Below are 16,629 nucleotides of genomic sequence, written 5' to 3' on the forward strand. Positions count from 1 at the left end.
TTAAAAGAAATGAAAAGAAAACCCCCCCAACAAACAAGAAATAGAATACAGAAGCCCAGAATTTTCCTTGTCACCATTCGCTTCCAGTTATTGCCTTCTCTCTTGATTTTCTTCCATTTAGTCTGCCTCCAGTCCCACTTTTACATGAAGCTGCTCTTGTGAGGTCATCATTGTCTCCTGGTTTCCTTTCTGTCTGCTTAGCCCAACCTGCTGAACTGCCTTTATGGACTCTATTTCTGTGGCCCATTTCCCGAGTGTTGGCATTCCCTAGGTCCCATCTTTGGTCATCTTATTACCCGAGCCTCTCTCTGTAGCTTTAATTGTAGCCATAGTCAGATGCATTCCAAATGTTTCTTTCTACACACAATAGCTTTGTCTTTATGTGAGGCTCCAGACTCACATTATTCACTGCCTCTTGAGCATTTTAGATATTCTGCAGGCAATGAAGCTCTAAAACTGAGGTTAGTGAATATTGCAAGAGAAAAATCACACGGCACAGTGGAGTAGTGCCCCTGTAAAGTCGTGTTCCTCCAACTTGTTCGGGCTCCCGGCATTGCCTGACTTCTGTGTGTCTCTAGTCTGCTCGCTCTTTGTTCTCCACAGCAAATCCTTCTACTCACTACAGCCCTCAAACCTCTACTGGTCCTTTTGTGGCTCTCTCTCTCTCTTTTATATCCTGGAATCAATCACCTTTTCTCCTTGCAGAGTACTTTACTTCCTACTTCACAGGGAAAATAGAAGTCATCAGATGGACACTCTTCCAGCTTCCCACCAGCTCACCTCCCTGACCATCCTTTTCCCTTGGTCTCAAAGAGTGGAGGAGTCACTCTCTTCAGAGTGATTTCAAAGTGAAATCCGGCTTCCTGAAATACTCACCCATCTCCTTCAGCTCTCATTTCCTATACTTGTAGCTTCTAGTTTCAACAAAGCGTACACCATTCTCTCATCCTTTTAAAAAAAGAAAAGAAAAAACCCCCAAATCTCTGAAATGCAATCCTTTCCAACTTCCTAGTTTCTAACCTCATTGATCTATTGTACATCACAGCTTAATTTTGGGAGGGAGACTTGGGGGGAGGGGCAAAGAGAGAGGAAGACAGCATCCAAAGCAGGCTCTGCCCTGACAGCAGAAAGCCTGACTCAAGTCTTGAACTCAGGAACTGGGACATCATGCCCTGAGCTGAAGTTGGATCCTTAACTGACCGAGTCAGCCAGGCACCTCTCAGGGTGGGTGAGACTTTTTTTATTAAAGTATAAATTAGTACAGAACAGATAAGTCCATAAATTGTGTTCATTTTGATTTTGTTCAGAGTACACCAATATAACCAGCACCCAGATGATACTGTAGAATGTTAACAATATTCATGCTAAATCTAGAAGCTTCCCTCATGCCCCTCTCTCATTCATACCCTCCCCAAAGGTAGCCATGATTCCGACTTCTATCACTATAGATTAATTTTACCTGTTTTTGAGCTTTATAAACATGGAGTTAATATGGTATGTATTTTTCTGCATCTCTTTTTTTGCTCACATATTTGGAAAATTCATCTGTGTCTTACTGTGTATGTCAGTATTCTCTGCTTTGTCATTTCTGTGAAAACTTCCATTATATGAATATACTGCAGTTTATCCTCCCCAGCCAAATTTTTTAAATAAATTGTTTACATTTACTTTTACTGTCTACGTTTCCTCATTGCTTACTCTTTCCTCACCCCATTGAACCCTGTTTTCTAGGCCCGCTTCTCCACTCACACATGCAGGTTCTTAATTTACTTGACTTCTTGGCAGCATTTGATTAATGTTTTCTCTCTCCACTTTGAAACACTTTCTTCTTCTGTTTTTCCCTCTGTGTGCTCCTTGGTTTTCTTCCATATCTCTCTACTGTTCTGTCTCTGTCTCCTTTATTGGCCCCTCCTCCTGGTTCTCTACTTCTCCTTCAAAAGATGGTCTTTCCCAGGGTCAGCCTCAGTCCTTTCCTTCTCATTCTACATGTTCACCCTTCCAAGTCTCATCTAATGTTGTTATTTCAGAACCACTGATACGGTGATGTATCTGTATTTCTCATCGTCTCTGCTGAATCCTGAAGCTGGTTAGCCAACTGCTTCCTGTGCAGCTCCTTTGGGACGTGTCCTGAGCACCTCAGATCAGTGTATCCACAGCTGGTCTCCTCCCCTCCTGCTTCTTACTGTATCACCACCCCTTGCCCTCCCCCAGCCAGTCCCAGTTTTGGTCCCTTTCAGAGCATTCTTCCTGCTGAAGACTTATCGGTCTTTAAAAAACTTAAATTTGATCACATCTCCTTTTTCTTAAAGAAAAAGATTCCTCATTGTCTGAATGCAGTCCAGAGTCTTCATAAAGCCTTTATTTAAAGGCTTTTTTAGATTCATCATAAGTCGCTCTTGACACCGTTGTACTCTCTGCTGGTCATTGTGGTCTCTTTGGCTCCCAGAAATGTGCTTTGTCTCCCCAAAATTTCATATTACAGAAATATTCAGTCATCTATTACAGTTTGGTCAGTATTACTAATCACTCAAAATCATATTTATGGAAAGAACTACACATTAAAACTGAGATTCACATAATTCTGGTATTTTGAGAATAGACATATCAAGTGTTTCTATAATCATATTTTTTCCAACTTTCTAGGATCCTGTTACCTTTTATGCAGTCCTATGCAAGATCAGGAGGGTTTTCCATTACCGGGAAGATCAAAACCGCACTGATTGAGAATGCGATCTATTATGGCACCTATTTGCTGATTTTTGGAGCATTTTTAATATATGTAGCTGTAAACCCACATTTGCACTTAGAATGGTAAGAAAAGTTGTGTTCTTAACATTTTTATGTATATTGCATTTTTAAAAATTTACTTTAATCTCATATGGGCATGTAAACAGACATTGCACTGAGAAGCATTATCAAGTTACGTTTTACAGATTCTCCAAAAAGAACTCTGAATAACTCATATTTCTAAGAAGAAAAAAATGGAATAACTATTTAAATGTTGCGATTAGATGAAGGACTAATGCTTTGTCTAATAGTGATACAAGTATTAACCCTTATGGATTTTTAAAGTTTTTATTTTAATTCCAGGTAACATACAGTGTAATGTTAGTTTCGGGTGTACAATTTTGTACATGACAAAATAACTAGTTTTTTTTTTTGAGAGAGAGAGAGCGAGAGTGCACATGCAGGGGAGGGGCGGAGAGAGAGGGAGACAGGATCCTAGGTGGTCTCTGCTGACGGCAGACAGCCCAGTGGGCGGCTCTAACTCCCGAACCCGGAAACCATGACCTGACGTGGGGCTCAAACTCACACACCACGAGATCATGACCTGAGCCTAAGTCATTGCTTAACTGATTGAGCAACCCAGGCATCCTCTAGGTTTCTTTTTCATTAGTGCTTGTGAATATTTTTCTTTTGTTCTGACTAAAGCTTGACAGCATTTTTCTTTTTGATGTTAGATTCAGATGTTATAATAAAATTGAAATCGGTATTATACTTATGATCTGTATAATGTTGTGTGAAGAAATCTCAAAAATTTAGGAGAAGAGTAGTAATGGTAATTCTCACTGTTGCAGTCCTGAGATTTGCGTAAGTAGGCCTCAACATAAAATTTTTTAGACATTAAATTTTTTTTCAGGCTTCTCTTGGTTAATACTGAGTAAGAAAGCACCTAATAAAAAATATCTTTTCTTTGGGTAAAAATGTATAGTTTTTGCCAAGAATGATCCCAGATTCTAATTTTAACTCTAATCGAAGCAGTGTTTCCTGTGTGAAAGTCTATTTCTGCAGTCATGCTCGAACTTCCTTTTAAAACACACAGATTATTTACTGTAGCTAATAAAGTAGCTGAGGATTGGAAGGTATACTTTTTTCATGTAAAATCCTAGCCATCCTTTAGGGGTGTTTTCTGAAAACACTAGTTAGTTTTACTTTATATGTTGTTGGAAAAACTTCTCTCTCACAGCCATCTGCTTCTGTCTTCTCTTTCTCAGGAACCAGCTTCAGACAATCGGAATCGCTGCTGCCAACACCTGGGGCCTGTTTCTGCTCGTGTTGTTGTTGGGATATGGTTTGGTAGAAATTCCTCGGTCGTACTGGACTGGAGCAAAAAGAGGCTACCTGCTTATGAAAACGTACTTTAAGGCAGCCAAACTGATGACAGAAAAAGCGGATGCTGAAGAGACTTTAGAAGATGTCATGGAGGTAATAAGCAAGTTTAAACCTTCCAGTCAGTCCCTGTTGGTTTTTGTTGCTGTCGTCTTTAGCACCTTAACGGTGATGGGCTGTCCTTCAAGCTGTCCTGTCTGATAAGATGGCTTCCTGTTGGCAGTTCAGCTTCAGGAGGTGTCATCCCCACCCTCTAACGCACGGATTCAGCAGCAGTGTATTCAGCAGTGCAGGGTTATGCGTGTCATCCTGGAGTGACCTCACAGTGCCCTTCGTTTACTTTTCAAAGTCTGTCAGATTCGGTGATCAATCACATGGTTATCCTGACAGGCCCTCCTTGGTCCTCTAGACTCTTAGACAGTCAGCAGCCATTTTTCCAGTGACTGAATAAAAGAGCAATGTGTCGTGATTGAAAAATCTCATGCCGGCTTTTTGGCATTTATTCCCTACAAAATGTAAGAACTGTAGCAGAAGACATTGAATGTAGAGTAAAATGTAGGAGTAAGTCTACAGAGAGTATTCTATTACATTTCCTCAGGCAGCTGCTGGCTGTTATTACATGTTTCAAAAGAAAATAATGTATGTTTGATGATTTTTATATTTATTTCTGGTATATTTCGAAGTTTATATTTGAAAATTTGGATGTTTGAAGAAAATGTCAAAATTCATATTTAGTAATAAGATAATTTTAAAGATAATTTAAATTTGATAGTGTTCTTCTTAAAAGTTGGTACTAAATTCACTTGTTTCAGATTTGAAGAATATGGATTTCACCAGTTATTCAGTATTTCTTCAAGAAATATAAATCCAGTTAACTTTGCAAGATCTGGATTTTGCTAGGAGGAATCGTCAATGACTAAGAAAGATAGCTTTTGTTGTTGTTCGTTAAGTAGGAACTCTCTACTGAGGACTAGGATGTGGAAAACTAGGACTGGCATTAGTGCCTTCTTTGTTATTTTATTTTATTTTTTGAGAGCACACACTTGCAAGCAAGGGAGGGGCAGAGGGAGAGGGAGAAAAAGAATCACATGCAGGGCTCAGTCTCAAAGCTGTGAGATCACAACCTAAGCTGAAACCAATTGTTGGACACTGAACTGACTGAGCCACCCAGGTGTCCCAAAAGTAATGAACTTTTGAAGGAGTCTTAGATTTATAACAGATATAGCAAATATCAGTAGGTCACTGTTTCTGTACTTAATTTTTGCGTAATATGGCTGAATTTAAAAGAAAAATACAGTATTTTCTGGATGATAATATAATCACACTGTATGGTTCATATTCAAAGTTGTGCTAACAAGTCAACAAATCCTTAAGGCAGTTTAGGACTAGAAAACTATAACGTAATGATGATTCAAGCGTGTTTTAGGACCCCACGTCTTCTCTTGTCCCTGGAGTGCTTTGCTTTCCTTTAGCCTGAGCCAGTACTGCCGAGGCACGCGCCGACTCTCCTTTTCCCTCTCCTTTTCCCGGGGGTCACATGTACTCCTCTCAGTTCCCTGCGACTCCTTCCGTGCTCTGCATGGGGGCCTTTGTGCCGGCTGCCTCACTGTTTGGGATATTCTTGCCCCTTCCTGTGGTTGCCTCAAGCTTTTTATCTCAGCTTGAATAATCAGTTTATCAGAAAGCCTCCCGCACTAGATTACGCAGCAGTTTCCACACCATTCCTGTTTGAATAATACCTGTTTTCCTCATTAAGCTGAGCTCCTGACAGGTACAGGTTATTCCTAAAGTCTGCGTATTGTAAATTTTGATGGTTATTGCTAAATCATGTTTTGAAAACTGTTCTCCTTTTTAAAAATTATAATCGTTTTTAGTGAGTTTGACTATCTTTCTAGACACTTATTGGCCAGTTGTATTGCTTCTCTGTCTTCCCAATTTTCTCTTGCTTTGTAACAGCACATATATATTAGGGAAAGTGATTTTTTTGTGTTGTGTAAGATATAAATATATTTTCAAAATTTTGTATGCCGGGTGGTTTCCCTCCGTCTAGTTTTGTATCTCTTGAGGCCATTCTCTACTCTACAATCAGAATATTTTTTTTAATATCCTTGTCAGTTCTCTTACCTCCCAGCCTTTGAACATGCCATTTCTTCTGCCTAGAGCAGTGGTTCCAACTTTTTAAAAATTTCATTAGTTTAGAGATTGTTCTTCTTTGGTATCTGCTGGTTGCAAAGATTCCCCTTCCTAACCCCTTTATACCTTTCATAGTCACTACTTTGGTTATTAAATTAGCTCATCACCAGCCTGTCATCTTTAAAAACTTGTAACATCATGTCTTCCTACCACACCCTCCGGCATGGATTGTGGTGACCTTACACCTAACACAGTGTGTTTTTTCATAAATGGATGTGGAATGAGTCAGTAGTTGTGACTGCTTAGAGCGCTGTCTCATTGGAAAGGAGCAGGTGCTTTGTGATGCTTATTGCCTGTTACTTCTTCTCTGGTTTCTCCATTGTACTTTAGATAATGAGATAACTGAGCTTGCTGAACAAGGCGGAAGAACACAGCATTGCAAAGTTTGATCCTTCATGACCTTTTTTAATGCTTACTCATCTTTGTATACCAAGAGGCAGGTGATAAGAGAATAAATCTTAAAAAATACTAAAAAACATGAGGGTATAGATATTGCTATTCTGTAACTTTGTATTTTGACTTATGTTTTTAAGAACTTCTGTTTAGTGAACAGAACTTCATGTATATGCTAAGTAACTTGGGTTGAAATTAAACTTATGAGAACATATATAGTACCTAAAGCAGTCTCATTTGAAATGGGTGATGGATAGAAATGGAAATATTTTTATTCTTCTTACTATCTTTGTAGGAGGTTCGTAAAGTGAATGAAAGCATCAAGTATAATCACCCATTGAGAAAATGTGTTGACACAATACTTAAAAAGGTAATTAGTCATATTTTCATCTTTTTTCTTTTGAAATATAAATTTATAGACTATAACATTATAATAAGAACATCAGAAAAGTATGAGAACAGTCTATGACTGTGGTCTTCTCATCTCCCTTCCATCTTCACGGAAATTTTTTTAAATTTTCTTTAATATTTATTTATTTGAAAGAGAGATAGAGTGTCAGTGGGGAAGGGGCAGAGACAGAGGGAGACACAGAATCCAAAGCAGGCTCCAGGCTCTAGGCTCTGAGCCGTTAGCACAGAGCTCAGTATGGGGCTTGAATCCACGAAACTTGGGATCGTGACCTGAGTCGAAGTCGGAGGCTCAACTGAGCCACCTAGGCGCCCCAATTTTCGTGGAAATAGTAACCATAAACCAGTAGTAATCCATACTTAGAATTTGTTCTGTTGTTACAAGGTTAACATTTAATTATTGGCAGTATTTTTCATTGAAATGTGGATGTAGAGTTTAAGTAATGTATAATGATTGCTGACACAGTGATGGAGACGGACCTTCACAGTCTCTAAGTGTCACTGAATGTGGTCACTAACGGCACATCTCCCATAATAAACTAGAGCCTTAATAATCTCTTTCAGTTGCTTCTAATGGTTCATTTTACGATATGTGAAATGCATTGTAAAATGAATGACCCTATGAGATATTTAACAAGAAGCTATACAATTAAGGTTTTGATGCATTGGTATTGAATTAGGGTATTCATAGATTTCCAAAATGATTATTCCAAAAATAGACTTCTCAGTAGTTGTCTTTTCAACCATAGAACGACTGAGCTATTTTTTTTTTTCTATATTTTAAGTCTATTATACTGAACACTATTAGCTAGTGTTCCCTTTGGCTAAGTTGAAAGCCATGAGAATCAGTTCTCTATTCCTTTCTCTTATAGTGCTACCTTTTGAGACTTATTCGGGGAGGTTAAGTAACTTGCCCAAATTCATATAGGTAATAAATAAATAATAGGGCAGATGACTCCAAGTTACGTGTTTCTTTTTCTGTACAACACCTTTTAAAAATTCAACATCTTGGGTTCATTGCAATTCTTTTTCGTTTTTAGCTAGGAAAATAATTAACAGTTTCATTAGGTGCCTACATGGCCTAATCCTCTCAAATACTAGTTGCTTCATGTAGGGAAGCTTTCCAAGTAAGAAGACAATACTTCTTCTAGAAAATTTTCAAGAAAATGTCAGCAACTAAAAATCCAAATATCTAGAGATGCTAATAAAGGAAGAAGATGTTTTTGAGAAAGTTAGATATGCCCAAGAATGGCAAGTTTTTAAATAAAAATATTTTACTTTCTTGCAAATGAATTTTAAAAATATCTATTTGTCCCTTTTAGTGCCCTACGGAGTATCAGGAAAAAATGGGTAGGAACATGGATGATTATGAAGATTTTGATGAAAAGCATAATACCTACCCAACTGAAAAAAGTCTGGTAAAACTACATAAACAGGTAACTTTATTAATGATAGCTCTTTTACGTTTTGATGATTGTAATTAGATTTATAATTGCTGCCCACAAAAAGGGAATTTTGAGTGAATGTGTATTTGAAGCTTTCTTTGATCCTGTGTATTATTCTTTGAAGTGTTTTAACTTTGTGTTTCTCAACAGGGGTAGTGTTAGCATTGGGGGAGGGAAAATTACTCATTGTTACATATATTGTAGAGTATTAACATTCTTGGCCCCACTGAGTAAATGCCACTTGCCACTAGCAGTTCCCCATTATTGTGACAATGAAAGCATGCTCTCTGGCAGGAAGATGAACCACTGTTGGATCAGAACACTGACAGATATACCCAAATTCTCTTTTGTAGGTGATTTATTCAGTTCAGAGGCACCGTCGAACTCAAGTACAATGGCAGATTCTTTTGGAACAAGCATTTTATCTAGAAGATGTAGCAAAAAATGAAACTAGTGCTACTCGTCAGTTTGTTCACACCTTTCAGTCACCAGAGCCAGAAAACAAATTTACCCAATATTTTTATAATCCTACAGTTGGTAGGTAATTTTACATAAATTTTAGAACTTAAAATTGATAATTTTTCTAGAGGAAAAATGTGTGTATTTTCCCCAGTGCAGAGTTGAATTGCATTTGTATTATTTGAGATATACCATGTGGTAATATTATGTATCTGCTAAACTCCCCCCTCCAAAAGTATTTTACTTGTCACTCAACATATAATCTATCCGTTTCCGCTGTGACTTCACAGATAACCAAAATGCTACGCAAAAATATATGCAGTAAAAAATTCCAGATCATGTATTGTATTCAGATGTCCTCTTTCCTTAGTTTCCATTCATCTGGAACAATTTCTCAGTCTCTGTGCCTTCTGACACGGGTGCTTTAGGAGACGATAGGCCAGTTTTTTATGAGGTGGCCCTGAATTTGCGTCTCATATCTCCTCCTGTTGGACACAGGGTCTGCAGTTTTGGTGGGAAGACTGCAGCAGTGACATGGCTCTTTCAGTGCTTCATAGCAGGAGGCACATGATGTCAGTTAGTTCTGTCACTGGTGATTGTTTGGTGAGGGTCTACCTGCCTGGTTCCTCCACTGTGATCTTACTATTTTCCTCTTTGCAGTAACGGATCTCTTATGGAGATATTTTGAAACAATATAAATACCCTGTTACTCCTTTATGATTTTTTTCCTAATCAGTTTTTTCTTTTATCTTCCAGAATGGTACTGGGAATGTCTTTTGAGACCATGGTTTTATAGGATACTTGCTGTGGTTTTGTCCATCTTCTCCGTGATTGTCGTGTGGTCAGAATGCACATTCTTTAGCACTACACCTGTCTTATCCCTCTTTGCAGTCTTCATACAGCTGGCTGAAAAAACATACAATTATATTTATATAGAGGTCAGTTTATTTTATGTCATAAGCATACATCAGTTTATAGTCTAGTCATCAACTGTGTTTTTTCTTTATATAATCTAATAATAGTGAAAGCAGTGAAAGTTTCCCCACAGTGTTGTTATTAAGACTTTCACAAATGGCTTCATCCATTTATCCAGACCATAAAAACTAAGAACTGTGTTTGAGAAGAGATAACAAGGTGCAAAATAGTACAGAATTCTTTTATGAGAATACTTTGATCCTGTTGATGCCAATGAAGCTACATAACATTCAGTCGTCATGGGAAGGGTAGCCAAGGTCATGGGAGAACGGGCTCACTTCAGGAGGTGGATTTGAAACTTATGGACAGGATGTTGAACGGTCAAGATGTAGATTTCTTTCATAAATTCATTTTCTTAGGTGGTTAAAAAAACCTGTTACTGTATTTTAACCAGTTACAGATGTTTATTTTTATTTATTTTTTAATGTTTATTTTTGAGAGAGAGAGAGAGAGAGAGAGACAGAACATGAGTGGGCGAGGGGCAGAGAGAGAAGAAGACACAGAATTCAAAGCAGGCTCCAGGCTCTGAGCTGTCAGCACAGAGCCCAATGCAGGGCTCGAACTCACCAACCATTAGATCATGCCCTGAGCTGAAGCCAGACGCTTAACCAACTGAGCCACCCAGGTGCCCCCAGTTACAGGTGTTTAACACCTGAACTGTGTTCTAAAATTTTAGAATGTTGATAAATGTTCGCTGGAAATAAAGGCTAATGTTTGTGAGCATATATAAAGTGCTAAGGTCCATTAATCTTAAACTGGTTTTGCTTGTTTTTCAGATTGCCTGCTTCCTTTCCATCTTCTTTCTGAGTATCTGCGTTTATTCTACTGTGTTCAGGATTCGTGTCTTTAACTATTATTACTTGGCTTCGCATCACCAGACTGATGCTTACAGCCTTCTCTTCAGTGGCATGTAAGTAGGAGTGTGTTTAGACACGAGGGAGTGACCCCGCTGGATGTCCCTTTTCTTTCTTGTTTCTGAGCATTCCTCTAACACCTGCATTTGTGTGAGCTCATGGATCAGGTTTACTTATGCATTAGTTAGATATTTGTTGATTGCTAGCTAAATGCTGCTTGAAGTCTAAGGTTACAAGAGGTTTACTAGGTTAGGAAGGAAAGGAAAAATAACCTGGACTTACAAATTAGAGATTCAATAAATAGATTAGTAAATACTAGGACCACTTGAGGGTAGAGAGGCTAAGTCAGACCCATAGAGTGTTCAGAGATTCAGTGGCATCACACTGCATTGGGAAGGACTTAAGAAAACGAACAGGAAGACTCTTTATTCTTTATTAAGAGAGTATTGTTGTAATAGTTAGATTGTGCTGTTGTTTGTTCTTACTGGTAAGTCGATCGTATTAGGTATTTATGAAGGTTGGACTTAGGCAAGTTCCCAGAGAAATCCGTATCTGAAGCATCTTGCAGACTTTTTTCTTTAAACCTTTTTTCCACTCAAATAATTATAGAGTCACAGGAAGTTGCAAATATAGTACAAAGGGTCCTATACATTTTCACCCAGATTCTCTGAATGGGGGAGAAATTTTATATAGCTGTTGTACAATATCCAAACCAGGAATTTTACATTGATACATTACTCTGAATTAGATTGCAGACCTTATTTAGTTCTTACCAGTTTTTATCCTTCATTCATGTGTGTGTGTGTGTGTGTGTGTGTGTGCGCGTGTGTGCGCGCACATGCGTGTGTGTAGATTCACGTAACCACCACCACGATCAAGATACAGAATTGTTCCATCATTCACAAAATAACTCCCCATATTTCCTTTGTATTCACACCCTCCCTTCATTTTCCTCTCTATTCTCCAACTCTGTTGTTCTGTGAGGTTCTCTTTTTATCTGGACAGAACTGAGCTCTAACAGTTCTTCGTACCTGAACTTGTCAGAGTGACCTACTTCAGTACAACTTCAGCTCCTTTATGTACGGAGTACAGTTCCCCTTGAGGATGTCGCCATCCTGGTCATGCCGACACGGATTGCCCAGATGGTAGACTCGAATCTGCATACACAAATTCTTCAGGCACCGCACACATTCTTAGGATGAAGCTGTGGCAGCATTTTGCCATGTAGATGTTGATGTCTTAGGGAGATGTGATTAATAGGATATTCAGATGTCTCTCAAGGACAGTTTACATTAAGAATTCAAGATATATATAATACAGATAGATGAAAATAGCAATGTAAAATGTATTTTGCTGCTATATTTTTTTATATATCCTATTTATAAATGCCTATTGCAGGTTATTTTGCCGTTTGACTCCTCCTTTATGTCTTAATTTCCTGGGTTTGACCCATATGGATTCATCCATCTCTCACCAGAATACGCAGCCAACTGCTTACACATCTGTAAGTATGGTCAGGAAGCAGAGTTTTTTTAGATTCATTGTCTACAAGATGTGTTTTTGTGGAATTTCTTTTAATGCCAGCAGAAATGTTCAATAGTGTTACAAGGATATCTTTTCATATCAAACTTTTTTTAAAGGTTGTATCTGTAATTACTAATGACTGGATAAAAATGAGTTTGCTCTTTTATTGTAAAAAAAAAAGTTTTCACATAGGCTGGCCAGCTGAGCAATATCAATAGAACTGATCTATAATATTAGCTTTTACATTTATAATCTTCATGTACACAATAATTTTTAGTAGTATTTATAAAATATTAATTTTCTTTATGTGAAAAACTTAATAAATAAGCAAATTCAGATATGACATTTAACATTGTATTAGTGTAAGGTGTAAAATAGAATGATTTGGTATATGTATTTATTTTGAAATGATTGCCACAATAAGTTTAATTAACATCCATCACCTCACCTCGTTATAAGTTTTTCTTGTGATGGGATGCCTGGGTGGCTCAGTTGGTTGAGCATCTGACTTTGGATCAGGTCATGATCTCACGGTTCATGGGTTCTAGCCCCACATTGGGCTCTGTGCTGACAGCTCAGAGCTGCTTCAGATTCTATGTCTCTCTCTGCCCTTTCCCCACTTGCAATCTGTCTCCCTCTTTCTCTCAAATAAAAATAACTGTTTAAAAATTAAAAAAGAAAACAACACAAGTTTTTCTTCTGATGAGAACTTAAATATCAGTCCATTTAGGGCTTTATTTCTACTTTTTAAAAAGTCCAAATTTGTTAATATGATTGAATTTTTCTAATGGTGGAAAGAAATGAAAAATACAGAATTGTACTAATTTAGCTTTCTTTTTGCTCTTTAGATTATGGGTTCCATGAAAGTTTTATCCTTTATTGCAGATGGATTCTATATATATTATCCTATGTTGGTGGTAATTCTCTGCATTGCTACTTACTTTAGGTAAGAAAGTTAACATCAACTATTTTTCCTCTTACTCTTATCCAATCTGGATATCCTTTCTCCTTAAAGCCTTTTAAAATATTCACTGGTTAGGTTTTGGTTGTTGTTGTTTTATTCTGGCTTTGGGAGGGTGAGGGATAGTTTAAAGGTTTGCTAAAGTGATCAGGTCAGGTTCTCTCTCTGAAGGGATTTTTAAGAAAAGAGAAGTAGAGTTATTCTTTTACAAGTATTTAAGCCACAGGGTGAGAGGATTGATTGCAAAGTGGTAACTCTAAGTTTTGGCCTTGAACACTGACAGCCAGTGTAGCTCATAAAATACCCCCATGCCCATCTTTTGTCCAGTAACATAGATGAATCTGAGGGCGGGGCACCTGGGTGGTTCAGTCGGTTAAGCAACTCTTGATTTCGGCTCAGGTCATGGTCTGATGGTCATGACAGTGCAGAGCCTACTTGGGACTCTCTCTCTCTCGCTCTCTCTGCCCTTCCCCGGCTCTCACACGCACTCTCTCTCAAAATAAACAAATAAACTTTAAAAAAAATGTCTTAAGGCTTTCCCCACAATCATCGCCAGGTTTCTAGACGCCTCAGACCTGGGCCAGCACAAAGCAGCAGGTGAGGAGCAACTGTGATCAGGCAGTCCATACATGTGAGGTTGGAAAGGACACAGGCTCTGGTTTTGTACAGGATTAGGAAAAATGCTTGATTCTCGGCAAGGGGGTGACTCCTAAGGAGGTAAAGACAGATCTGCGTGGCTTCTAGCACCCCACACGGCAGGTGCCCTTATCCTGTACTGCATTTGCCCTCTTCACTGACTGCTTAAGTACTCTGTGACATACCAAAAAGACCACTTTACAAAAAATATTTATTGATGTTAATCACTTTTTTTATTTAAAAAAAATTTTTTTAATGTTTTTTATTTATTTTAGAGAGAGAGAGAGAGACAGTGTGAGCAGGGGAGGGTCAGCGAGAGAAAGAGGCACAGGATCTGAAGACAGGCTCCAGGCTCTGAGCTAGCTGTGAGCACAGAGCCTGATGTAGGGCTTGAACCCACGAACCATGAGATCATGACCTGAGCCAGTCGGAAGCTTAACCGACTGAGCCACTCAGGCGCCCCCACTTTGCTTTCCTGATAAAAATGTTTTATCCAACCACTTTTCATTTAAAACTTCCAGCACCATTAGATAGCTATTACAAATAATGTGTATGTGCTCATTAAGATGTTAACTAAACAAATGTCGTTTGAAACAAATTCTCTATTGGATATTTTAAAACATTTGTATTTTACCTCCTCATAGGTAAAATAAAGGATTATATTTTCAAGTAAAAGTTTTAATATGAACTAATAGTAGGTCTAATTTTCAAGTTTCTTTTCTGTAAGGTAAAAAAGACCATATGTTTGTTTATACTGTGAAAATGATGTACTAAAAGAAGATATTGTACTTTGCATGCCCAAAACTTAGTTCTGATTATATGTTTATTCATTTTGAAAGTTTACAAAACTGGGGCGCCTGGGGGCTCAGTCAGTTGAGTATCCTACCTTGATTTTGGCTCAGGTCATCATCACAGGGCCATGGTCTCGAGCTCCATGTCAGGTTCTGTGCTTAGTGTGGAACCTGCTTAGGAGTCTCCCTCTTTCATTTCCTCTGCCTCACATCCCCACTCACACCCTATCTCTAAAATAAAAAAATAAAAATAAATTTAAAAAAATTTTTAAGTTTATAAAACTATTAATGAAACATTAAGAGCTTGTGATATGTGAATTATGTTTTCACATGTTAGTAGTTTTGTTGGCAAGATTAGCATCTCTTCCTACCTTATTCGATTGTTAATATGGATCAAGAAATAAATGGACAGAATAACTAATGCTCTATCAACTAGAAAACCTTAAATATAAAGAATTATGTCTAAGAGAAAAATTGTAAAATTGAAATGGCCCATTAAAGTATTGTTTTAGAGTTAATTAGGATAAACAGGAAAAGAAAGGTCAGATTCTTCAATTTTCAAATTACCTTTCAAAATAGATATTCTATTATAGAAACATATGAAGCAATGCCATACTGACGTTTTAGTGGTAACTTTCTTCCTATATCTATTTTCTTTGAAATGCTGCCATAATTAGTCTAATTTCCATATTACTAACAGCACAGCCATACCCCTCCCCACAACCCAGAGTTAATATTCAGACATAACTGCCTAGAGAACATAAGGCTGTTTCCTGACACTTTAGGAAAAGCTATGACCTTCCCAGAGACCGTGATCTAGTTGGGGGCTTCTCATACTAGGACATCCTATTCTCACAAGGGTATGAAGATAGTAAAGGAATATTTAAAGTCTCAGAATTAGCATGACCATCTACCCAACACCCCAGTTTTGCTCAATGGTAAGTTATATAAGACATTCCTTATATATCAAAGCAAGCGGACATATTATGAATTTGTCAGAGTTTCGCACATCGGTAATGTAAAATGGAAGACCTTCACTTCCATGTAACTGCTCCACTGTTTTCCTGTCCTCCCAGTGCATGTGCCCGCGTGCACACACACACACACACTTACTCCCTCCTCCTCTTTTTCTTCTCCCTCTCTTGCTCCATGTATGTGTTCAGGCTTCTATCATTAGGAGTACATCAGTAAGAAAAGTTTGAAAACTAAGGTAATAAAAAGAGCTTGGTCTTTGTTTTGTCTTGGATTTAAATCCAAGCTCTAAGATTTATTCAGTGATCATTAGCAAAGTATTTAACCCTGTGGGCCTCTGTTTCCTTATCTGTGAAATGATATCTATCTCTCAGGATTACAGTGAAAATAAAATAAGAGAGTGTCTGTAAGTTGGCTGATGTATAGTGGGACCTTAAATATTAATCCTGCCTATCTTATCCATCGCTTCTTTCCTTGTGTGTCAGAGTATTCAGAGTATTCTTGTCCTGCACAACAATGAGGCTTAAAGTAAATACCAAATAAGATAAAATAATAGCCTCCAGGTAAGATATAGTAATTAATTCTGAGTTTATAATAAAAGCTATTTAAATAGAGTTGACTCACTCTCAGGTTAAAAAAAATGAACATGAATATCAGTTTGCATAATTAAGATTTTTCTAAACCAGTATATTTTACACTTGGAGATACAGATTGCATGTGCGTATTTTCAGCATTAAAATTGCCATTTGAGGGGCGCCTGGATGGCTCACTTGGTTGAGTGTCCCAATTTGGCTCGGGTCATGATCTCATGGTTTGTGGGTTCGAGCCCTGTGTCAGGCTCTGTGCTAACCGCTAGCTCAGAGCTTGGAGCCTGCTTCGGATTCTGTCTCCTTCTCTCTGTGCCTCTT

The 16,629-nt window shown here is 38.0% G+C and overlaps 1 protein-coding gene across 8 annotated transcripts in view; it reads left to right on the forward strand.

Moving 5' to 3' along the window:
- The window catches only part of LMBRD2 (LMBR1 domain containing 2), a 52,505-nt gene that overhangs the window by 22,681 nt on the left and 13,195 nt on the right, over positions 1-16,629 (forward strand). For all 8 annotated transcript variants that reach the window (XR_003909424.1, XR_003909425.1, XM_029940995.1 and 5 more), the window contains 9 exons: positions 2,644-2,811; positions 3,996-4,206; positions 6,992-7,066; positions 8,427-8,540; positions 8,903-9,086; positions 9,765-9,946; positions 10,760-10,893; positions 12,236-12,341; positions 13,210-13,307. Coding sequence is in view for 6 of the 8 variants with exons in the window: in XM_029940995.1 (XP_029796855.1) it covers positions 2,644-2,811; positions 3,996-4,206; positions 6,992-7,066; positions 8,427-8,540; positions 8,903-9,086; positions 9,765-9,946; positions 10,760-10,893; positions 12,236-12,341; positions 13,210-13,307 (1,272 nt within the window). In the remaining 2 variants the exon portion in view is untranslated. The remainder of the gene's footprint in view (positions 1-2,643; positions 2,812-3,995; positions 4,207-6,991; positions 7,067-8,426; positions 8,541-8,902; positions 9,087-9,764; positions 9,947-10,759; positions 10,894-12,235; positions 12,342-13,209; positions 13,308-16,629) is intronic.

The sequence above is a fragment of the Suricata suricatta genome, chromosome 6 (genome assembly GCF_006229205.1).
Source record: "Suricata suricatta isolate VVHF042 chromosome 6, meerkat_22Aug2017_6uvM2_HiC, whole genome shotgun sequence".
Classification (NCBI taxonomy): domain Eukaryota; kingdom Metazoa; phylum Chordata; class Mammalia; order Carnivora; family Herpestidae; genus Suricata; species Suricata suricatta.